This window comes from Choloepus didactylus, chromosome 4 (genome assembly GCF_015220235.1).
Source record: "Choloepus didactylus isolate mChoDid1 chromosome 4, mChoDid1.pri, whole genome shotgun sequence".
Classification (NCBI taxonomy): Eukaryota; Metazoa; Chordata; class Mammalia; order Pilosa; family Megalonychidae; genus Choloepus; species Choloepus didactylus.
In genome coordinates, this window is record NC_051310.1 from 131,975,105 (window position 1) to 131,999,945 (window position 24,841).

Sequence of the window (24,841 nt, forward strand, 5' to 3'; positions counted from 1 at the left end):
CTGCCTCAGAAATGGTGAGGAATGGTAGAAGAACAAAAAAGAAAATTATATAAGTAGATATGGTATGTTAAGATTTGTTAATTTTGTATCCCTCTTCATTCCAGTAGAAGAACTGGAGCCAGATGTTGAGCAATGTGTGTTTTCTTTTCTACTTTTGATGCTTTGTTATACTTACACTTTTCTTAAGTATTTATTTGTTTGATTTTTATCATGGAGAATGTTTTTGTTTCTTCCTTTAAGCCAAAAGTTTCTCCCTCTTGCAATTTCTCAGATTGTTTTTGGGCTTAAAACGTCTTTTAGAAATTAAATATTCACCTATTTTACACTCCCTTTTTGTAGTGTAATGTTTCAAGACTTTTAAAATCTAGATTTATTTTGATACATGGTTGATATAAGATGTAGACTTTCAGAGTCATTAATCAGTTGTCCTAACTTTAGAATTCATTCTTTCCTCACTGATTTATACTGCCATTTTAATCATTTGCTAATTTCTTATGTCGTAGGTGCTGTTTCTGGGCTATTTGTATTGTTCCATTTATGAGATTTTTATACCATACTGTTTTTTTGTTGTTGTTTGTTTTTTTTAAAGAAGGGTGTTTGAGAATGGTATATATTTTTTACTTTTTTCAATTCAATTTTATTGAGATATATTCACATACCATACAGTTATCCAAAGTATACAGTCTGTTGCTCACAGTACCATCATTTAGTTGTGCATTCATCACCCCAATCTATTTTTTGAACATTTTCCTTGTACCAGGAAAAGTGAAAATAAGAATAAAAAATAAAAGTAAAAAAGAACACCCAAACCATCCCCCCTACCCTATTTTTCATTTAGTTTTTTGTCCCCATTTTTCTACTCTTCCATCCATATACTGGATAAAAGGACTGCAATCCACAAGGCTTTCATAATCACCCTGTCACCCCTTGTAAGCTACATTGCTATACAGTTGTCTTCAAGAGTCAAGGCTACTGGGTTGTAGTTTGATAGTTTCAGGTATTTATTTCTAGCTATTCCAATGCATTAAAACCAAAAAAGGGTTATCTATATAGTGCATAAAGAATGCCCACCAGAATGACCTCTTGACTCCATTTGGAATCTCTCAGCCACTGAAACTTTGTTTCGTTTCATTTTGCATCCCCCTTTTGGTCAAGAAGATGTTCTCAATTCCACTGGGTTGGGTCCAGATTCATCCCCAGGAGTCATCCCACGTTGCCAGGGAGATTTACACCCCTGGCAGTCAGATCCCACGTATGGGGAAGGCAGTGAGTTCACCTGCCTAGTAGGTTTAGTTAGACAGAGAGGGCCACCATCTGAGCAACAAAGAGGTACTCAGGGGGAGACTCTTAGGCACAATTATAAGCAGGTTTAGCCTCTCCTTTGCAGTAATGAGCCTCATAAGGGCAAGACCCATGGTAGAGGGCTTGGCACATCAAACCATCAGTCCTTAATGTTTGTGAGAACTTCAGCAACAATCCAGGTGAGGAAGCCCACCTCTGCATTTTTACCCCAGCTCCTGGGGGCCCTGCATATATATTTTTATTCTCTGCCCAAATTACTTTGGGAAGTGTTGCTATTTCACACTAACCTATACAAACTTACCAGATCTCACTTCCTATTAAAAATTCCATGTAATTACGGTATTTGAGCAAAGCATACGAGTTAAATTGTTTAGGAAATAGTAGATCTTCCACCAACTAAACATCTCTTCCCTTGGTCTCACATGGAATTTGAGGTTTTAAAGTACAGTCAGTATTGTCCTTACTGTTTGGCCCAATTTGCCCTAGTCCTAACCACATCTGCTTCATTCATATCTCTAGTGAAGTCTGGACTCTTTTTCAGCTTTTTTAACAATTGCTGTGTGTTCTAATACTGACATTCATATCTGTTCTAGCTCTGAGTTTCAGGTGTTACACAGATACCCCAAGTTCCAGGGATCGATGAAGTTATACATAAAGGGATCAGCATCTCAGAATCTAGAGAGATCCATTACAATTCATTAATAGATGTGACTGCTGTAAGAGCTTACAGTCTAGGGACTGTTATAAGTGTTCCCCTGATGAGCTATGCTCTAAGGTTCAATTCTGAGTTTACACGTTGTAGTTAGTCCAAATTGATGAGGCATTATAGTGTTGGCCTTTGTTTCTGGCATAGTTCACTCAAAATGCTGTCTACAGGTTCCATTCACCTCGTTGCATGTCTCATGGCTTCACTGCTTCTCACAGTTGCTCAGTATTCCATTGTATGCACACACAACAGTTCACCATTCTGTTCCTCAGTTCATGTACTCTTAGGCCACCACCACCCATTGCAAATCATGCATACTCTATCCATAAACACAAGTGTGCAAATGTCCATTCATGTCCCTCCTCTCAGATCCTCCAAGTAAATGCTGCCGAATGAGGTTACAGGACCTTTTGGCACTGTTCTAGTTTGCTAATGCTGCTGGAATGCAGAACACCAGAGATGGATTGGCTTTTATAAAAGGGGGTTTATTTGGTTACACAGTTACAGTCTTAAGGCCATGAAGTGTCCAAGGTAACACATCAGCAATTGGGTACCTTCACTGGAGGATGGCCAATGGTGTCCCGAAAACCTCTGTTAGCTGGGAAGGCACGTGGCTGGTGTCTGCTCCAAACTTCTGGTTTCAAAATGGCATTCTCCCAGGACGTTCCTCTCTAGGCTACAGTGCCTCAAAAATGTCACTCTTAGTTGCACTTGGGGTATTTGTCCTCTCTTAGCTTTTCTGGAGCAAGAGTCTGCTTTCAACAGCCGTCTTCAAAATATCTCTCATCTGCAGCTCCTGTGCTTTCTTCAAAGTGTCCCTCTTGGCTGTGGGAAGCTTGCTCCTTCTGTCTGATCTTATATAGTGTGCCAGTAATTTAATTCAGACCCACCCAGTGGGTGGGCCAACATCTCCATGGAAACACGCAAAGAATTTCAATCTAATTAGCACTGATAGGTCTGCCCACACAAGATTACATCAAAGATAATGGCATTTGGGTGGCATAATACATTCAGACTAGCACAGGCACCCACGTACTTAGTTTTGTGTGGAACCAGCCCACTGTCCTCCAGAAAGGCTATACCATTCTATCTCCTAACCAACGGTAAATACATACATCCTTCTCTCCAAGTTTTCTCCAGTACTTTTATCCCTGTTTATATTTGCCCATACAATTTTATAGAGCTGTATTCACAAACCATATAGTTATCCACAGTGTACAATTAGTTGTTCATGGTATCATCAAACAGTTGTGCATTTATCACCACAGTCAGCACTTGAACATATTGATTACTGTGAAAAAAAAATTTTTAACAAATAATAAAAAAGATAATAAAAAGAAAATTAAGTATACAATACAATACAATAGTAGGGTAAGACAACAACACCACTACCAAGAATCCCATATCCCTCCCTTATATCCCCCTTGCGTAGACATTTAGCTTTGGTATATTGCCTTTGTTAAATTTAATGGAAGCATATTACAGTGTTACTATTGACCATAGACTCCAGTTTGCTTTGATTATATTTTTCCCCAATACCATCCCCTTTCCAACATTCTGCATGGTTGACATTCATTTGTTCTTCCACATGCAAGAACAGTTTTATATTTGTACATTTAGTCACAATCATTGACCACTCCAGTTTTTGCTAAGTTAAACAGCCCTAGTCTTTATCTTCTTTCTTTACCTCAGGTGTCATTCATGCCCCAGCCCACCTCTTTCAGCTTTATTCATGGACATCTTTGTTCAGTGTATTACAATATTGTGCTACCATCATACAATATTATGCTATCTATTTCTGGATCTATACAATCAATCCTGCTGAACATTCTATACTCCTTCAGCATCAATGCCTGATCTCTACCTTCTGTCTATCTCCTGGTAGCCTGTGTATCAGCTATTAACTCTGAAAGTTTGTTTATTAATGTTAGTTCATATTAGTGAGACCATATAGTATTTGTGTTTTTGTTTCTGGCTAACTTCACCCAATATAATGTCCTCAGGGTTCATTCACATTATTATATGTTCCATGTCTTTGTTCTGTCTTACAGCTGCATAATATTATATCATGTGAATGTACCACAGTTTGTTTATCCACTCATCTGTTGATGGACATTTGGGCTGTTTGCATCTCTTGGCTATTGTGAATAATGCCACGATAAACATCGTTTTACAAATGTCCGATTGTGTCTTCACTTTCAGTTCCTCTAGTAATGGAATAGCTGGGTCATATGGCAGATCTATACTTAACTTCCTGAGGAACTGCCACACTGTCTTCCAGAGTGGTTGCACCATTCTGCATTCCCATCAACAGTGAATAAGTGTGCCTCTTTCTCCACATCCTCTTTAGCACTTTTAATTTTCTGTTTTTTTGGATAATAGCCATTCTGGTAGGTGTGACATGATATCCCATTAAGGTTTTTTTTTTTTTTTTTTTTTTTTTTAATTTTTATTGAGATTGTTCAGATACCATACAATTATCCAAAGATCCAAAATGTACAATCACTTGCCCTGGGTACCCTCATACAGCTGTGCATCCATCACCACACTTAATTTTTGTTCAATTTTTAGAAACTTTTCATTACTCCAGACAAGAAATAAAGTGAAAGATGAAAAATGAAAAAAAGAAAAGGAAACTCTAATCCTCCCCTATCCCTAACCAACCCCCCTCAGTTGCTGACTCGTAGTATTGGTATGGTACATTTGTTACTGTTTATGAAAAAATATTGAAATACTACTAACTGTAGTATATAGTTTGCAATAGGTATATATTTCTTCCCTATAGACCCCTCTATTATTAACTTCTAATTGTGTGTCATACATTTGTTCTGGTTCGTGGAAGCAGTTTCTAGTATTTGTACAGTTGATCATGGACATTGCCCACCATAGGATTCAGTTTTATACATTCCCATCTTTTGACCTCCAACTTTCCTTCTGGTGACATATATGACTCTGAGCTTCTCCTTTCCACCTCATTCACACACCATTCGGCACTGTTAGTTGTTCTCACATCTTGCTACCGACACCCCTGTTCATTTCCAAACATTTAAGTTCATCCTAGTTGAACATTCTGCTCATACTAAGCAACCGCTCCCCATTCTTAAGCCTCGTCCTATATCTTGGTACCTTATATTTCATGTCTATGAGTTTACATATTATAATTAGTTCCTATCAGTGAGACCCTGCAATAATTGTCCTTATGTGTCTGGCTTATTTCACTCAGTATATTGCCCTCGAGGTTTGTCGTCAACTCATTTTTTTTTTTTATATGGTTTTGTTCACTCACCATATATTCCAACCTAAGTAAATAATTTATGGTTCTCTGTATGGTCATATATTTATGTGTTCGCCACCTTCACCACTATCTATATAAGGGCATCTGCGTTTCTTCCACAAGGCAAGAGGGAGAGTCAAAGAAGGTAGAGAGGCAAAAGAAAGAGGAAAAAAAATGACAGCTAGGAAGCAGCAAAAGAAAAAATAACCTTAAATCAAAGTAGAATAAAGAATCAGACAACACCACCAATGTAAAGTGTCTAACATGTCTCCCCATCCCCGCCTCTTATCTGCATTTACCTTGGTATATCACCTTTGTTACATTAAAGGAAGCATAATAACATGACCACAGACATAGGGGACTGGTGGTTTGATGGGCTGAGCCCTCTACCATAAGTTTTACCCTTGGGAAGACGGTTGCTGCAAAGGAGAGGCTAGGCCTCCCTGTATTTGTGCCTAAGAGTCTCCTCCTGAATGCCTCTTTGTTGCTCAGATGTGGCCCTCTCTCTCTGGCTAAGCCAACTTGAAAGGTGAAATCACTGCCCTCCCCCCTACGTGGGATCAGACACCCAGGGAAGTGAATCTCCCTGGCAACGTGGAATATGACTCCCGGGGAGGAATGTAGACCCGGCATCGTGGGATGGAGAACATCTTCTTGACCAAAAGGGGGATGTGAAAGGAAATGAAATAAGCTTCAGTGGCAGAGAGATTCCAAAACGAGCCGAGAGGTCACTCTGGTGGGCACTTTTATGCACACTTTAGACAACCCTTTTTAGGTTCTAAAGAATTGGGGTAGCTGGTGGTGGATACCTGAAACTATTAAACTACAACCCAGAACCCATGAATCTCGAAGACAGTTGTATAAAAATGTAGCTTATGAGGGGTGACAGTGGGATTGGGAATGCCATAAGGACCAAACTCCACTTTGTCTAGTTTATGGATCGATGTGTAGAAAAGTAGGGGAAGCAAACAAACAGACAAAGGTACCTAGTGTTCTTTTTTACTTCAATTGCTCTTTTTCACTCTAATTATTATTCTTGTTATTTTTGTGTGTGTGCTAATGAAGGTGTCAGGGATTGATTTAGGTGATGAATGTACAACTATGTAATGGTACTGTAAACAATCGAAAGTACAGTTTGTTTTGTATGACTGCGTGGTATGTGAATATATCTCAATAAAATGATGATTAAAAAAAAAAAAAAAGGCAACACAAGAGATCCTTGTGTCATAGAAATATTCTGTACCTTGACCATGACCATGTTAATATCTTGGCTGTAATATTATGCGATAGGTTTGCAAGATGTTTTCGTTTGTGTGAATGGGGTCAACAATGCATGAGATATCTCTGTATTATTTTGTACAACTGCATGTGACTCTATATCTACAAATAAAAAGTTTAACTAGAAAAAAACAAAAAAATAAAAAAAATAAAAAAAATAAAGGAAGCATAATACAATGATTCTATTAGTTACAGTCTCTAGTTTATGTTGATTGCATCCCTCTCCCAATGCCTCCCCATTTTTAACACCTTGCAAGGTTGACATTTGCTTGTTCTCCCTCATAAAAGAACATATTTGTACATTTTATCACAATTGTTGAGTACTCTAGATTTCACCAAGTTACACAGTCCCAGTCTTTATCTTTCCTCCTTTCTTCTGGTGTCTCACATGCTTCCCACCTTCCTCTCTCAGCCGTATTCATAGTTATCTTTGTTCAGTGTACTTATATTGTTGTGCTACCATCTCCCAAAATTGTGTTCCAAACCACACACTCCTGTCTTCTATCACTCTGTAGTGCTCCCTTTAGTATTTCCTGTAGGGCGGGTGTCTTGTTCACAAAGTCTCTCATTGTCTGTTTGTCAGAAAATATTTTGAGCTCTCCCTCATATTTGAAGGACAGCTTTGCTGGATATAGGATTCTTGGTTGGCAGTTTTTCTGTTTCAGTATTTTAAATATATATCATACCACTGTCTTCTCGCCTCCATGGTTTCTACGGAGAAATCTGTACATGGTCTTATCGAGTTTCCCCTGTATGTGATGGATTGCTTTTCTCTTGCTGCTTTCAGAATTCTTTCTTTGTCTGTGACATTGGATAATCTGATCAGTGTCTTTGAGTAGGTCTACTGAGATCTATTCTGTTTGCAGTATGCTGTACTTCTTGAACCTGTAATTTTCTGGCTTTCATAAGAGTTGGGAAATTTTCAGTGAGTATTTCTTCTATTATTCTTTCTGCCCATTTTCCCCTCTCTTCTCCCTCTGGAACACCCATAACATGTATATTCATGCACTTCCTGTTGTCACTCAACTCCCTAAGACTCTGATCATATTTTTCCATTCTTTTCACCATCCGTTCTTTAGTGTGTGAATTCAAATGTCTTGTCTTCCTGTTCACTGATTCTTTCTTTTTCCTGTTCAAATCTACTATTGTATCCCTCCATTGTCTGTTTCATCTCCTCCGTTATGCCCTTCATTCCCATAAGTTCTGCCATTTGTTTTTTCAAGTTTATGAATTATTCTTTATGGTCATCCAGTGTCTTCCTTATATCCTTCATCTCTTTTGCTTTGTCTTCCGTCAGTTCATTGACTTGATTTTTGAATTGATTTAGATTTGTTTGAACATCCTTAATTAGTTCTTCCTTCAGTTCATTGAATTGATTTAGCATTAATTGCTTCCACTCCTGTATCTTGGTTGAACTATCAGTTTTTCCTTTGGCTGGTCCATATTTTCATTTTTCCTAGTATGGCTCCTTATCTTGAGCTGTCTAGGCATCTGATTTTCTTGATTAGTTTATTCTGGAGCTTGTTTTCACTCTTTTACATAGGGTTTCTTTTGTTCTGTAACCTTTGGTGTTCAGTTCAGCTTATTCTAGACCTCTAACTTAGGTTCTATTTAGTTGATCAGTTTTTCACCTCTTGTTTTTCTGTTTCTTGCCCCGCCCCTATGTAGCCTTCTTATGTGAGGGTCTCCTCAGATATGGTCAACCCCAGTCAGGTTTTCCCAGTCTAGAGAGCCCAGGACTCAGGAGGAGGGTATGGCGTTTACTTGAGAATGAGACCCTCCTGTGAGGCCTTTAGACTCTGTGCCTTTCCTATTCTGTCCAGCAGGTAGCTCTTGCCAGCCCGCAGCTCCCCCACCAGTGTGAGGAGGTATGGAGCCTTTAGTTCTCCTGGTGACCCTGACCCTGTCGGGGGCGTGGCTGACTGAAGCTGGTTTCTGAATTCCAGCCCCTGGGGTCTGAGTTCCCCAAATGCCATGCCCCCCTTTTCTTGGAGAAGTTATGGTCTTTAGTGAATTTTCTCCTCCACTAGGCTTATTGCTTTGTCTCTCAGAGCTATCTTAGCTCTGCTCTTGCCTGGGCCCAAATTGCAAGTCTTTGAGGCTTTCTGTAATGGGCTACTTAGAATAGTTATTTAAAAAAAAGAGAGAGAGAGAAAGATTTAAAAAAAAAAAAGAAAAAGAAAGGCCCAATATAGACTATTTAAAGAAAATCCCTTTAATTCCGTTCTTGCAGTTCTGATGGGCCATTGAAATGCAAAAAGACAAGGTGTTGGAGTGCAGTTGAGTAGCAAACATGAAACCGGAAAAACCGACTTTTCAGAGAAGGGCCCTGGCCCCTGGATTTGCGTATGTGCCTGATTCTGTTTGAGCCCAGCCCTTCTCCGTATGCTGTTCACCTCCAACTCCAAAAGTCTTTGTTTTTGTTTTTGTTTTTTTCCTAGTGTTTTTGCTAGCCCTATCTCCTCTCTAGCGGGCTGCCTGCTCCCAGATTCTCCAGTGTCTGGTCTCAGTTTATCTGTGGTTGGAGTTTTTGTTCAGCAGTCTGAGTTTGTTAATCAGTGCTGCAACTGCAGTTCTCCCTTCTGGTTCCCAGCACTGATGGCCCCTCCTCTCTCAGGAGACCAGCCATAAAAGAGTCTCTTGTGCCTTCAGGAAGGGGCATGGGCCCCCTGGCCACAAGAATTTACAGATTTTGCTGATCTCAGCTGGTCCACGCACTGGAGAGTGTTGTAATACGTGTGTCCAAACTCAGGTTTGTCTGTGGCATCCATTCCACAATGTTCCTGGCTATCTACCAGCTGTCCCAGAGGAGTAACTAAAACACACACGTCACCATTCCGCCATCTTGCCCTGCCCCATCCATGCTATTTTAATTACACTGATTTTTAACATTTTTAGCAGTGGTTTATATTTGATAGGGCAGATTCCTTTTATACTGTAATGTATCTTTAATTTTAATGATGGAAAAGCTCTGAAAACTTTAATCTTTTAAGGTATTTGTATTTTGTGAATAGGTTGAAAAATAGAAGATGAAAAAGGTATACAATGAAAAATCTCATTTTCTCCTGTGCCTCCCCTAGCTCTCTCCTCTACCGAATACCCTTCCCACTCTGATTAGTTTTTTAAGTATTCTATCAGATTTGTTCTTGTCATTATAAGTAAATACAAATACGTATCTAACATTTTAATCCTTCTCTTACATAAGAGGTAGCATATATACTTTGTCCTGTACTCTGCTTTTCTTCCTTAACATATCTTGGAGACATTTCCATGTAATTTTGTAGAGAACTTCTTCGCTTTTATTTTTAGCCAACTGCCCAATATTTCATTGTATTGCTACACTACTGATTTGAGTCCTGTTTATGGGCACTTGACTTGTTTGCAAATTTTTGCTATTCAGACATACTGCAATGTCATTTAGTATATGTGTGTGTTCAACAGAATAAATTCCTAGATGAGGGACTGCTGGATCAAAAGGTAAATGCATCTGTTATTTTGGTAAATATCACCAGATTGTACCAGTTTGCATTCTCAACAGCAATGTGAGAGTGTTTCCATGCATCCTCAGAAATAGTATGTTTTCAGATTTTTGGATGTTTGCTAATTAGGTAAAAATGGTTTCTTAGTGTAGTTGAGCATCTTTCTATCTGTTTAAGGGCCATTTGTAATCCTTTTCTGTGGTCTTATCTAGTCATATCCTTTGTCTGTTTTTGAATGTTGAGCTATTTCTTTTCTTTTGTACATTTTAAATCAATTTGGTCCAGTTCTTAACACATTATTAAAATTTCTAGGAGTCTTTAGTCTATAATGTGAATTGCAAATATTTTCCCAAATGTTCTCTTTTTTTTTCTTCTCCTTATTTCCTTGCCAAAGCTTATTTTATTTTTTTAATACATTAAGAAGTTTATTTTTATAAATTTACTTTATTGGTTTTTATTTTTAAAAATGCTTTCTGGATTTTAAGTTATAGTTAGAAAAGCCTTGCAAATTTTTGTAAAGTAATTTGCCTTTAATTTACTCTTGTGTGTTTATGTTCTCATTTTTTACATAATTTAAGTCTTTAATCCATTTGGAGTTTATCTTGGAGTATGGTGTAAGATATGGGTCCTACTGTGTATTTCCCAGATGGCTACCCAAAGCTCCCAGAATGACTTACTGAAAATAACTTTCTCACTGATTTGATATAACCACCTTTATCACATCTTCAATTCCCATACATATTGGAATTGATTTCTGGACTTTATATTTTGTCACATTGGCCATTAAATTAATCTGTAAACTTAGGGAGAGTTAAGTCTTCCTATGCAAAAATAGTCTTCCTATTTTTTGAGTCATTTTTCTATTTTGAGTAATCTTTTTCTGTCCTTCAGAAGTGATATAAATTTTCTTAAAATAAATTTGCGTATATTCTTGATGTTTATTATAAATGAGGAATGAGAATTTAAATCTTTTTTTTTTTTATTTCTTGTTTTAAAAATTGTGATATTTGCTTTATGTGGTGGTCTGGAAACAAACCTGCAGTATCTGAGGCATGCCTGTGTGTGTGTGTGTGTATATATATATATATCACAATCAAATGGTGCCATTTTACCAATTCAGGTGACATGTAGAAACTTTAGATCCTAGTAATGCTCTTTACTCTCCCATGTTCATAATATAATTTTCTTAAATATTTCTTCTACGTACTTGATAATCACATCAAATAATGTTAAAATTTTTGCTTCAACTGTCAAATATAAGAAGAGAAGTAAAATCTATTGTATTTACTCCTGTTTTTACTTTTCTGTTTTTTCTTCCTTCCTGAATTTCCAAGATTCCTTCTTTTATCATTTCCATTCTGTTACTAGAAATTCGTCTACCCGTGCTTTTAGAAGTAGTTCTGGCAGTGAAAGATTCTCTTAGTTTTCCTTCCTCTCAGAATGTCTTGATTTTCCCTTCACTCCTGAAAGACATTTTTGTTAGATATAGGATTCTGGGTTGACAGTTATTTTTCTTTCAGCACTTGAAAAACGTTTTGTCACTTCTTTCTGGCTTCCATAGTTTCTAATGAGAAATCCACTGTCATTAAAATTGTTTTTCCACTTTAGGTAAGATGTTGTTTCTTGCCTGCCGGGTTCAAGGCTTTTTTTCTTTTTCAGTTTTCGGAAGTTTGGCTATGATGTTTCTTGGCATGAATTTCTTTGTGTATATCCTATTTGGGATTTGCTCAGGTTCTTTGTGTGTGTGTGTGTGTGTGTGTGTGTATTTTATTACTCATCTGCCTATACACTGGTAAAGGGAGTGTCAGTCACAAGGTTTTCACAATCACATGGTCACACGATAAAAGCTATATAGTAATAAAATCATCATCAGGAATCAAGTTTTACTGGATTCCAGTTCAGCAGATTCAGATATTTCCTTCTGGCTATTCTAATACACTAGAAACTAAAAAGGAATATCTGTATAATGCATAAGAAAAACCTCCACAGTGACCTCTTAACTCTACTTGAAATCTCTTAGCCACTGAAACATGATTTTGTTTCATTTCCTTTCCCTCTTTTGGTGAAGAAGGCATTCTCAATCCTATGATGCCAGGGACAGGCTCATCCCTGGGAGTCATGTCTCACATTGCCAGGGAGATTTAAATCCCTGGGAGTCATGTCCAATGTAGGGAGTAGGTAGTGAGTTTATTTGCAGAGTTGGGTGAGAGAGAGAGGCTACATCTGTTTCTCAGGTTCTTTTTTTTTTTTTAATGCAATTTGACTGAGATATATTCACATACTACACAATCATCCAAAGTGTATAATCAGTTGTTCACAGTATCATCACATAGTTATGCATTCATCACCACAATCAATTTTTTTTATCTTCATTTTATTGAGATATATTCACATACCACGCAGTCATACAAAACAAATCATACTTTCGATTGTTTGCAGTACCATTACATAGTTGTACATTCATCACCTAAATCAATCCCTGACACCTTCATTAGCACACACACAAAAATAACAAGAATAATAATTATAGTGAAAAAGAGCAATTGAAGTAAAAAAGAACACTGGGTACCTTTGTCTGTTTGTTTCCTTCCCCTATTTTTCTACTCATCCATCCATAAACTAGACAAAGTGGAGTGTGGTCCTTATGGCTTTCCCAATCCCATTGTCACCCCTCATAAGCTACATTTTTATACAACTGTCTTCGAGATTCATGGGTTCTGGGTTGTAGTTTGATAGTTTCAGGTATCCACCACCAGCTACCCCAATTCTTTGGAACCTAAAAAGGGTTGTCTAAAGTGTGCGTAAGAGTGCCCACCAGAGTGACCTCTCGGCTCCTTTTGGAATCTCTCTGCCACTGAAGCTTATTTCATTTCCTTTCACATCCCCCTTTTGGTCAAGAAGATGTTCTCCGTCCCACGATGCCGGGTCTACATTCCTTCCCGGGAGTCATATTCCACGTTGCCAGGGAGATTCACTCCCCTGGGTGTCTGATCCCACGTCGGGGGGAGGGCAGTGATTTCACCTTTCAAGTTCGTTTAGCCAGAGAGAGGGCCACATCTGAGCAACAAAGAGGCATTCGGGAGGGGGCTCTTAGGCACAACCATAGGGAGGCCTAGCCTCTCCTTTGCAGCAACCGTCTTCCCAAGGGTAAAACCTATGGTAGAGGGCTCAACCCATCAAACCACCAGTCCCCTATGTCTGTGGTCATGTTAGCAACCATGGAGGTGGGGTAGGCGAATACCCCTGCATTCTCCACAGGCTCCTCAAGGGGGCACTACATCTTTTTTTTTCCTTGTTTTTCTTTTTTTTTTTTTAACTTTCCCTTCTTTTTTAAATCAACTGTATGAAAAAAAGTTAAAAAGAAAACAAACATACAATAAAAGAACATTTCAAAGAGACCATAACAAGGGAGTAAGAAAAAGACAACTAACCTAAGATAACTGCTTAACTTCCAACATGTTCCTACTTTACCCCAAGAAAGTTACCTAATATAGCAACATTTCTGTGAACTTGCTCCTACTATATCCATCAGAAATTAACAGACCATAGTCTCCTGGGCATCCCCAGAACGTTAAATAGCTTATCTGTTCTTCTTGGATTATTGTTCCCCCTTCCTTAATTGCTCTCTATTGCTAGTTCCCCTACATTCTACATTATAAACCATTTGTTTTACATTTTTCAAAGTTCACATTAGTGGTAGCATATAATATTTCTCTTTTTGTGCCTGGCTTATTTCGCTCAGCATTATGTCTTCCAGGTTCATCCATGTTGTCATATGTTTCACGAGATTGTTCCTTCTTACTGCCACGTAGTATTCCATCGTGTGTATATACCACATTTTATTTATCCACTCATCTGTTGAAGGACATTTGGGTTGTTTCCATCTCTTGGCAATTGTGAATAGTGCTGCTATGAACATTGGCATGCAGATATCTGTTCGTGTCACTGCTTTCCGACCTTCCGGGTATATACCGAGAAGTGCAATCGCTGGATCGAATGGTAACTCTATATCTAGTTTTCTAAGGAACTGCCAGACTGACTTCCAGAGTGGCTGAACCATTATACAGTCCCACCAACAATGAATAAGAGTTCTAATTTCTCCACATCCCCTCCAGCATTTGTAGTTTCCTGTTTGTTTAATGGCAGCCATTCTAACCGGTGTTAGATGGTATCTCATTGTGGTCTTAATTTGCATCTCTCTAATAGCTAGTGAAGCTGAACATTTTTTCATGTGTTTCTTGGCCATTTGTATTTGCTCTTCAGAGAACTGTCTTTTCATATCTTTTGCCCATTTTATAATTGGGCCAACTGTACTATTGTCATTGAGTTGTAGGATTTCTTTATATATGCAAGATATCAGTCTTTTGTCAGATACATGGTTTCCAAAAATTTTTTCCCATTGAGTTGGCTGCCTCTTTACCTTTTTGAGAAATTCCTTTCAGGTGCAGAAACTTCTAAGCTTGAGGAGTTCCCATTTATCTATTTTCTCTTTTGTTGCTTGTGCTTTGGGTGTAAAGTCTAGGAAGTGGCCGCCTAATACAAGGTCTTGAAGATGTTTTCCTACATTATCTTCTAGGAGTTTTATGGTACTTTCTTTTATATTGAGATCTTTGGTCCATTTTGAGTTAATTTTTGTGTAGGGGGTGAGGTAGGGGTCCTCTTTCATTCTTTTGGATATGGATATCCAACTCTCCTAGCCCCATTTGTTGAAAAGACCATTATGACTCAGTTCAGTGACTTTGGGGGCCTTATCAAAGATCAGTCGGCCATAGATCTGAGGGTCTATCTCTGAATTCTCAATTCGATTCCATTGATCTATATGTCTATCTTTGTGCCAGTACCATGCTGTTTTGGCATCTGTGGCTTTATAATAAGCTTCAAAGTCAGGGAGTGTAAGTCCTCCCACTTCGTTTTTCTTTTTTAGAGTGTCTTTAGCAATTCGAGGCATCTTCCCTTTCCAAATAAATTTGATAACTAGCTTTTCCAAGTCTGCAAAGTAGGTTGTTGGAATTTTGATTGGGATTGCATTGAATCTGTAGATGAGTTTGGGTAGAATTGACATCTTAATGACATTTAGCCTTCCTATCCATGAACATGGAATATTTTTCCATCTTTTAAGGTCCCCTTCTATTTCTTTTAGTAGAGTTATGTAGTTTTCTTTGTATAGGTCTTTTACATCTTTGGTTAAGTTTATTCCTAGGTACTTGATTTTTTTAGTTGCTATTGAAAATGGTATCTTTTACTTGAGTGTCTCTTCAGTTTGTTCATTTCTAGCATATAGAAACATTACTGACTTATGTGCATTAATCTTGTATCCCGCTACTTTGCTAAATTTGTTTATTAGCTCTAGTAGCTGTATCGTCGATTTCTCAGGGTTTTCTAGATATAAGATTGTGGTGTTTAGTGAATTTTCTCAGCCACAGGATTCACAATCAATTTTTTGAACATTTTCATTACTCCAAAAAATAAGAATAGAATAAAAATAAAAGTAAAAAACAAAACAACAAAAAAACCACCCAAAACATCTCATACTCCTTTTCCCCCCTATTATTCATTTACTTTTTATCCCCCTTTTTCCTACTCATTTGTCCATACACTGGGTAAAGGGAATGTGTGAGCCACAAGGTTTTCACAATCCCATAGTCACACCGCATAAGCTGTATAGTTACTGATTCTGCAAGAATCAAGGACACTGGATTGCAGTTCAGCAGTTTTGGGTATTTCCTTCTAGCTATTCTAGTACACTAAAAACTAAAAAGGGATAGCCATATAATGCATAAGAATAACCTCCAGAATGACCTCTTGACTCCTTTGAGATCTCTCAACCACTGAAACTTTATTTTGATTAATTTCTTTTCCCCCTTTTGATCAGGAAGTTTTTCTCAATCCCACGATGCCAGGTTCAGGCTCATCTCTGGGAGTCATATCCCACGTTGCCAGGGAGATATACACCCCTGGGAGTCATTTCCTATATGAAGGGGAGGGCAGTGAGTTTACCTGCTGAGTGGGCTTAGAAAGAGACAGGCCTCATCTGTGTTGCTCAGGTTCTTTAATCTTTTACCATATTTTGGATATTTTCAGTGATTTTTTTTTATGTTTTTTACTGTGAAATATAACGTATATACAGAAAAACGACAGCTTTCAGAGTATGATTTAACAAGTTTGCAAACAGATTTCAAATTCAAAGAATGTTTTGGGTTATAGTTCCATAACTTCACTTATTGTGAAGTATAACATATATATAGAAAAGTGAAAACTTTCAGAGTATGATTTAACAAGTAGTTATAGAGCAAGTTTCAAAGAATGTTATGGGTTACAGTTCCACAATTTCAGTTATTTCCTTATTGTGAAATCAGCATATATTCAGAAAAGTGATAACTTTCAAAGTACAATTTAACAAGTAGCTATAGAGCAAATTTCAAAGTATGCTGTGGGTTACAGTTCCACCATGTCAGTTGTTTCCTTCCAACTATTCTAGTACTCTAGAAACTAAAAAAAATATATATTGTATGATGATTCAATATTCATAATCCTTTGTTAAATCCTGTCTTGTCTGTTGCTACCCCTCTCTCGTTTGGTCAGGTTCTCAGTCTTCAGGGATATCTGGGCAATGACCACCCTAACTTGTTCATATTGAAAAGAAATGTCAACGTTATGGGGAAAGAGGATCAGCCGTTGTTTTTGAAATACCAATTAAGCCCTGTGGTCTTTCTCCTCCCCTTCCAAGATTATGTTGGCAGGACTGTTAGATATTTGGTAGTTGTTTCACAGGTCTTAAGGCACTGCATTTTTTTCAGTCTATTTTTTCTATAATCTTCAGATTGAGTGACTTCTCTTGTTCTGCCTTCAAATTCACCAGTTTTTTCCGTTGTCCTCTCCATTCTGCTGATGAACCCATCCATTTTTTAAAAGTCATTTTTCAGTTCTAAAATTTCCATTTGGTTATTCTTTATATCTTCTGTTTCTTTCCTGAAAATTTTATTTTTCATTTGTTTCCAGTGTGTTTGTTATTGCTTGTTGAAGCACGTTTATGATTACTGGTTTAAAATCCACGTCATGTAATTCTAACATCTGTGTGATGTCAGCATTGACAACTGTTGACTGTCTTTTCTAATTCAAGTTCAATCTTCCTGGTTCTTGATATAAGTGATTTTTTATTAAATCCTGGACATTTTAGATAGTATGTTATAAAACTCTGAATCTTATTTAGGTCATCTGTTTAGCAGACATCTTCTGAAACTTTTCCAGCAAGGGAAGGAGCGTACTGTCTTATTACTGCCAAATGGAATGAAATTGTCTCATTACCACTGTGGAGGCAAAAGCCCAGGCTCTCTGTGGTCTCCAGTGATTGTAAAGACCAAAGATCCAACTGGAATTCTCTTCTCCTATGGGAGAGCTCCCTCTTTGGATTGCTTTCCTTTCACATTGTCTTCCTTTGGTGGTTTCTTTCTCCTGCTCCTTGCTACCAGTCTGGTGATTCTCCTAAACTTCAGATGTAGCAAGAAGCACTTGAGAGGAAACGTCTTCCCAAAGCATAGCAATCTGTTTGGAGTAAGCTTGCAGTTCTGAGGCCATGAAAATGTCTAAATCAAGGCATCAGCAGGCAATGCTTTCTCCCCAAAGATCCTCTGTCATTTGGCAAGGCACATGACGCATTTGCTAGTCTTTCCCTTCTCTCCCGGGTTTCTTTATTTTCAACTTCTGGCTGCTCCATCTGTGGCTTGCTTTCTCAGCTTCATCTTTCTCTCTCTGCTTTCTGTGTCAATTATTTCTTAATATAATCAAATATTCAGTCAGTGTTCAAATATGTAATTGTAACATAAATGTTATACATTGCTTTTTCCCCCCAACAATATTTTAAAATAAGGATTCGAATAAAATCCACACATTGTGATTTGCTTGTGATGTGCCCTTTTGTTATTTTTTAATCTATAGGCTGCCCTCCTTTTTTATTCAGGTTTTTTTTTTTTTTTTTTTTTTTTTTTTAAAGAAACAGGTCATTTGACTATCAGTTTACCCCAGTCTGGATTTTGCTGTTTGTACTTCCATGGTGTAGTCTAGCATTTTGTTTGTTTTCTTTATTTCCTGTAAATTGGAAGTTGGATCTAGAATTTGATCAGATTCAGATTCAAATTTTTGGCAAGAATACTTCAAAATAGTGCTGTATTCTTCAATCAGAAGGCATCATTATAATTCTATCATTCCTTCTTCATCTATTAACTGAAATTCTTTTATACAGAGAAATTTCCCTTCATGAGCAGTTTCTTTCAGTTTGTAATGGCCTTCAAAAATGGTCTTTCTTGAGATTTTTTCCCTCCATTATCCATGTTTTTTTCTTACTCTCCAACTCTGCAGTCTGGATTGATTTGGTAAGTAGATGTCCTGGGATTTGCTGGTTAGTGAGTCAGCTTCCATTTCCTCCTACTTGGTGCTCCCCTTCTGGAGAAGGACAAAATTCTTAGAGGATAGATCTTTGTCTTTAAGCATTCAGTCACATCCTCTATGAGGGTCACCACCTCTTTGCTGTTCTTTGGATATTGTAAATTCACCCAAATCCTAACCTCTTCAGGAAGGATTGTCAGGAATTGTTCCAGCACCAGCAGCTCTAGGATCTACTTCTTTGTATGACTCTCTGGTCTCAGCCTCTGAAAGCAGCAGTCCCAAAGTTGGCTCAGGGCTTCATGAGGCCCAGCCACTTCCAAATACTGGAATTGTCTGAACTTTTGACAAGAGATCTCTGAGTCATATGTCTCCATTACTGAGATGGTTTCCTGCTGCCGAGGATCTTCTTCTTTTAGAACCTCACTTTGTAGATGGCTAGGTTTTGAAGCTTTAAGAAAGTTATCAGCTTGTTCAGGGACTGCATCTTCCAGGATAGAAATCCCACTGTAGTTCAAATTTGCTTCACCAGAGGATTCCTTGAGTTCTCAGACTTCGGCTAAGCATCTAGATGTAGTGTGAGTTGTGCCAAGTTATAGTTTAGTAAGGAAAAAGTTCCAGGAGCTTCAGACACAAAGTCAATATTCAGGAACCTGAGAGACTGAGCAAAGCACCCATCCAGGGCTCTGTTCAGCCATACCCAGGCACCAGCTCCAACAGGAGCCACAGAAGTCACCATCTTGGTGGGTAAAAGGAGCAGGCATGGTAATCACACTGGAATTAAGAACTCCTGGTCACAACTGACTCTCAAATGTTGTGGCTGGTTGCACGTCTCACCAAGCCTGATGGAAGACACACCTTAAATCATTTAAATTTAATTTTGTACTAATCATTAAAAATCTTGATATATGTATATAATAGTTTCTGCTTTGTTCTGTTCTATATGCCTACTTTCTGTTAACAGCATTCTTTTTTGTAAAACTCATAAAAAGTATTTAGATGTTGTTTCAGTTTGCTAAAGCTGCCACAATGCAATATATAAGAAATATATTGGCTTTTACAATGGGGATTTATTAACTTAAAATTTACAGTTCTAAGGTCATGAAAATGTCCCAATTAAGGCATCAACAGGATGATACCTGGACTCTGAGGACAGGCTGCTGGCATCTGGGGTTCCTCTGTTATATAGCAAGGCACATGACCACTGTCTGCTGGTCGTTTGCCCCTAGGTCTCGTTGTCTTCAGCTTCTGGTTCCAGTGGCCTCTGCTATGTGGGTTCTCTCTTAGCTCCTTTGGGGCTTTTCTCTCTCAGCTCTCTTGGATTTTTTTCTGTCTTTTATTTTCTTCATAGAGGACTCCAGTAAAGGATTAAGACCCACCTTGAATTAGGTGGGTCAAATCTCAGTTGAAAAGCCTAATCAGAAGGTCCCACCCACAATAGGTCTGCCCTACAGGAATGGATTGAAAGAACATGGCCTTTTCTGGGGTACATAACAGTTTCAAACCAGCACAGATGTCATGAGGTTATTTATTCATTCCAGGAAGCAATTGGAATACTCGTATCTTTGGGCCTCATGAACTTTGTTGGGACCATTAGTTTGGGAGTTTTAATTAATCATGGCTTTATGTCTTCAAGTGTAGGAATCAAGTTGCATGTTTTTAAAGAAAATAGTTTTAGTATTTGTAACAACGTAATACATGTATACTACCTCTGGTTTACAACAGAGCTAACTAATTCTGGTTTATAACAAGGCTAACTTTGATGTGATTATAATTCTGTTTGAAGGGCAGGTTTGCATTTACCTTTTTGTGGTGGTGATTGTACAGAGAAATGAAGGGTTGTATTCAAGAATTATTACTTCTGTTGCTTTCACTTGTCTTTATCTTGGGTCTTGATTATTAGTATTCATTTCAGTGTTAATTTATGTGAATTAAGTTGTTTTTTTGATACCTTGACATTGTAAATTGCATTTGTTTTACTGCTGTTTTGTAAAATTCCTCTTTCCATGAGCAAATTTTAAAATATTCTATTAAGAAAATTTCTAAACATGCGGTAAAGTTGAAAGAATTTTTTAGTGGAAACCCATATAGCTAACAGCTACTCTCTTTAGCTACTTTACTAGAAAAGCTTCACGTATGTATTTACCTGTTCATTTTGATCCGTATTCATGAGCTTATTTTAAAATGAGGTAAATATTTAAAACCAATAGCTGGAAAATTATCTGATTTCCTAACATTTACTGTAGGAATCAGACTGCTGAAAATCGTGGTCACAGTACATTTTATGAGGAAAGAATTAAATTTGCTATGACTGTCCTGTGGCTTGTAGCCCTATCATTCAGCCTTCTTCTCAAAAGGAAAAAAAAGTTATTAACCGCAAGTCTTTTAGAGCAACAAGGACCAGTGGCTGCATAGGAATTGCCAGTTGGTTCCAGGTCTTTGTGCACATACGTTCAATTTGGTATTCAAGGACTGTGTACCAGCTCCTTCTCTCCGGGTCTCCCTCAAGTTCTGTTTATTAGAATTTGGGTAGCTATAATATATGAAAGTCATATATTACAAGTCTTTTAAGTGTGCTGGTTAAAAGAGACACTTAATGTACTTAAAAGAGGAAACTTGAAATGTATTAAGATTCTTATAATGTTTAATATGTTTTTTTGTAGCCTATATAACAGTTGAACATTTTGCCAAATTGTTGATAGAATGATAATTTATGTGATTGAGTGAAAGTTTTATTCTCTTAAATCTGTTCTAGTTTGCTAATGCTGCCGGAATGCAAAACACCAGAGATGGATTGGCTTTTATAAAAGGGGGTTTATTTGGTTACACAGTTACAGTCTTAAGGCCATAAAGTGTCCAAGGTAACAACACATCAGCAATTGGGTACCTTCCCTAGAGGATGGCCAGTGGTGTCTGGAAAACCTCTGTTGGCTGGGAAGGCACGTGGCTGGCATCTGCTCCAAAGTTCTGCTTTCAAAATGGCTTTCTCCCAGGCCGTTCCTCTCTAGGCTGCAGTTCCTCAAAAATGTCACTCTTAGTTGCACTTGGGGTATTTGTCCTCTCTCAGTTTCTCCGGAGCAAGAGTCTGCTTTCAACAGCCGTCTTCAAACTACCTCTCCTCTGCAGCTCCTGTGCTTTCTTCAAAGTGTCCCTCTTGTCTGTGGCTCCTCTTCAAACATCACTCACATTTTCTTGATAACAGGATTGTTATTAAATAGTTTTACCTAGGAATTTTGTTTTTTTGTTAAACAAAACTGCAGATAAGGCTGAGAGATTCCAAATGGAGTCCAGAGGTCACTCTGGTGGACATTCTTATGCACTATGTAGATAACACCTCTTAGGCTTTAATGTATTGGAATAGCTAGAAGTAAATACCTGAAACAACCAAACTCCAACCCAGCAGTCTGGACTCCTGAAGACAATTATATAATAATGTAGATTACAAGGGGTGACAGTGTGATTGTGAAGACCTTGTGGATCACACCCCCTTTATCTAGTGTATGGATGAGTAGAAAAATGGAGATAAAAACTAAAGGACAAATGGGGTGGGATGGGGGTATGATATGGGTGTTCTTTTTTCACTTTTATTTTTTATTCTTGTTCTGGTTCTTTCTGATGTAAGGAAAATGTTCAGAGATAGATTGTGGTGATGAACGCATAACTATGTTATCATACTGTGGACAGTGGATTGTATATCATGGATGATTGTATGGTGTGTGAATATATTTCAATAAAACTGAATTTAATAATAAAAAAAAACCACAAAAAAAAAACTGCAGATGAGACTTATAGTAACTTAATAAAAACATAGTGTGCTTTAATGATCATATTTTCATATTTTCCATATTGTAATTACCTTATTTGTCAAAAGCTTTGATCTTTTAAAATAATTATGCCTTCTGTGAAACTTCATTGAGTTGTACACTTTTGTCTTTTTTTTCTGTTATGTTATATACTTCAGTATAACATTTACTTAAAAATAATAAGATATGTTCCCTGCACCCTGCTCTGTGATTTACTTCAGGTTGGATTCAGATGCCGCGGACATAGTACTTCTTCAGAAAGAAGACAGAATATGCAAAAGAGACAAGATAATAAGCAGTTAAACTCCAGTCAATCCCATAGAAGTGACCTAAATTCTGAGTCTTTATATTTTAAGGTATTTTTTTTTAATATCTATTTGGAAAACGTTTTGGCAAATATTACCATTAAGAAATTCATTTTTCACGTTGTAAACATCATAAGTACTTTTTACGTCTTGACTCTGTTATAAAATATTTGAAAGTATTGACTCAGTTTTATTTGTCTTGGTTATATATACTTAGTCAAAATTTATCTTCTTAATGTTTACTTTTATAAGTTTTTGTCATGTGTGTTCATCATTTTGAGGTAACATGTAGGGGTAGAACTTGATTTCGTGTGGACTTTAGCTAGTATTGAACTTTCTCTTAACGTTTGTTGTTATTGCTGTTGTTGACAGGTTTTTCAGATTTGAATAGTTGAATCTAGGTAATTTGTGCTGCCAGCCAGGAGAATCTTGGAGAAGAAAGAGAAAAGGCTATTTTATTTTCTTTAAAGGCAGACTGTTTATATCCCAATTGCAACATTTTTATTGTTTGTTCATTGAATTGGCTCTAGTTGGGGGTCTGTTATGTGTGTAAACTAAGATGCTTTGAATGATATATTAAGGTGAATGGACAGATTACCCTTAGGGAATTTCCTGTGTAGTAGAGGAATATAGACATGGACATACTTAATACTGGGTTGATTGAAGTTGGAGTTGAAAGGAGAGGAAAGTCACTTTGGGTTTGGGGCAGGGTAGGGACAACATTTGGGATGGTTTTTAAAGAATGAGTAGAATTTGGTTGTATCAGGATGGTGAATAATATCCCAGTTAAGTCATTTGAGGAACTCATTTAGGTTAGATCATAGATTCTATAAAATGGGTTCATCGATGGATATTTAACTGGAAAAACTTGCTTGGGGCCAGAGGATAGTTTGAATAGTATGTTGCATAAGCTTAGTAATAGGCCCAAAGTACTTCAAAGTGCATGTCAATTATTCTGTCAAGATCTAGACGTGATAATTTTATTATCTGCACTTAACCATATAGTTGTTCCCTATGAAACTGTATTAGGTATAGTTTCGTGGGCATATTAAGAAATTTGAACCGAACAGATTTTTTAATTTTAATTTTTTAACTTTTATCCTTAATGATAAAAGTTTTGAACAGTAGTGTGCGGCAGGAAATGTATTAATAAAAAGTTGTATAAAGTAATGTTGGGCAGAGAATGTATTAATAAAATGCATATTAAGTACCAATTTAAAGTGTTTGTAAAGGCACTGACTAAGTGGTTAAACTTGGCATCACCAAGAATGGGATTGCCTGTATAGAATGTTTGCATGGAATAATTGTAAATAAAAATTAGTAAGTGAAAAAAAAAAGTTTTTGAGATGACAAACAAAAGATCAGGAAACTGGTTTCTTTAAAAGAACTTTTCCAAAAATCTTAAATATGATAGAATCCTATTTCAATTTCTTTTCATTTACCTATCTATCTTAGTGTAGAATTAATAAAAATGTAATAGTAGGTGCAGGTGAATGTGTAGATATGCCCCATCCTTCAATAATTATCTGTGTTTTAGCATGTGGGAAGTGAGATTTCCTTTTTAAGACTGACTTTAAATAGTTCAGTATTAACATAAAAAAACTACCTTCTCCATTTTCCATTACTTTTGAGCATTTTAAAAAGTAGTTTTTCTTAGGAGCTTATTGCCTTAAACTCTGTTTTACTTAAAATGTGAAACTGTTTCAGGATGAAGATGGGTTTCGAGAACTAAGTGAGAATGGAAATGCTAAAGATGAGAATATTCAACAGAAACTTTCTTCAAAAGTAGTAAGTGACTTTTGAAAGAGATAAGCAAAATAGAACATATTTTAAACTATGGCTATGTTAAAAAAGAAATATTAAAGATAAGTACTAAACACACATGGGGCAGCATGGCATAGAGCAAACAGCATTGATCTAGCAGTTCAGGGCTTCTAAGATGAGCAACTTTGGCAATGTTACTTAACCGCTAACCAAGGTACCTAATGTCTAATAAGTTGTTCTGGTTTGCTAATGCTGCCAGAATGCAAAACACCAGAAATGGATTGGCTTTTATAAAGGGGGTTTATTTGGTTACAAAGTTATAGTTTTAAGGTCATAAAGTGTCCAAGGTAAGTCATCAGCAGTCACGTACCTTCACTGGAGGATGGCCAATGGCATCTGGAAAACCTCTGTTAGCTGGGAAGGCACATGGCTGGCATCTACTCCAAGTTCTGGTTTCAAGATGGCTTTCTCCCGGGATGTTCCTCTCTAGGCTGCAGTGCCTCAAAAATGTCACTCTCAGTTGCTCTTGGGGTGTTTGTCCTCTCTTAGCT

General features: G+C 37.3%; 1 protein-coding gene and 1 pseudogene across 1 annotated transcript in view; one reads left to right on the forward strand and one right to left on the reverse strand.

Annotated features, from left to right (window-relative positions):
- SECISBP2L (SECIS binding protein 2 like) overlaps positions 1-24,841 on the forward strand; it is a 77,843-nt gene that overhangs the window by 24,373 nt on the left and 28,629 nt on the right. The window contains exons 8-9 of the mRNA XM_037834034.1: positions 22,443-22,577; positions 24,234-24,314. Coding sequence (XP_037689962.1) covers positions 22,443-22,577; positions 24,234-24,314 — 216 coding nt within the window. The remainder of the gene's footprint in view (positions 1-22,442; positions 22,578-24,233; positions 24,315-24,841) is intronic.
- Positions 18,359-18,905, reverse strand: LOC119532045 (annotated as a pseudogene).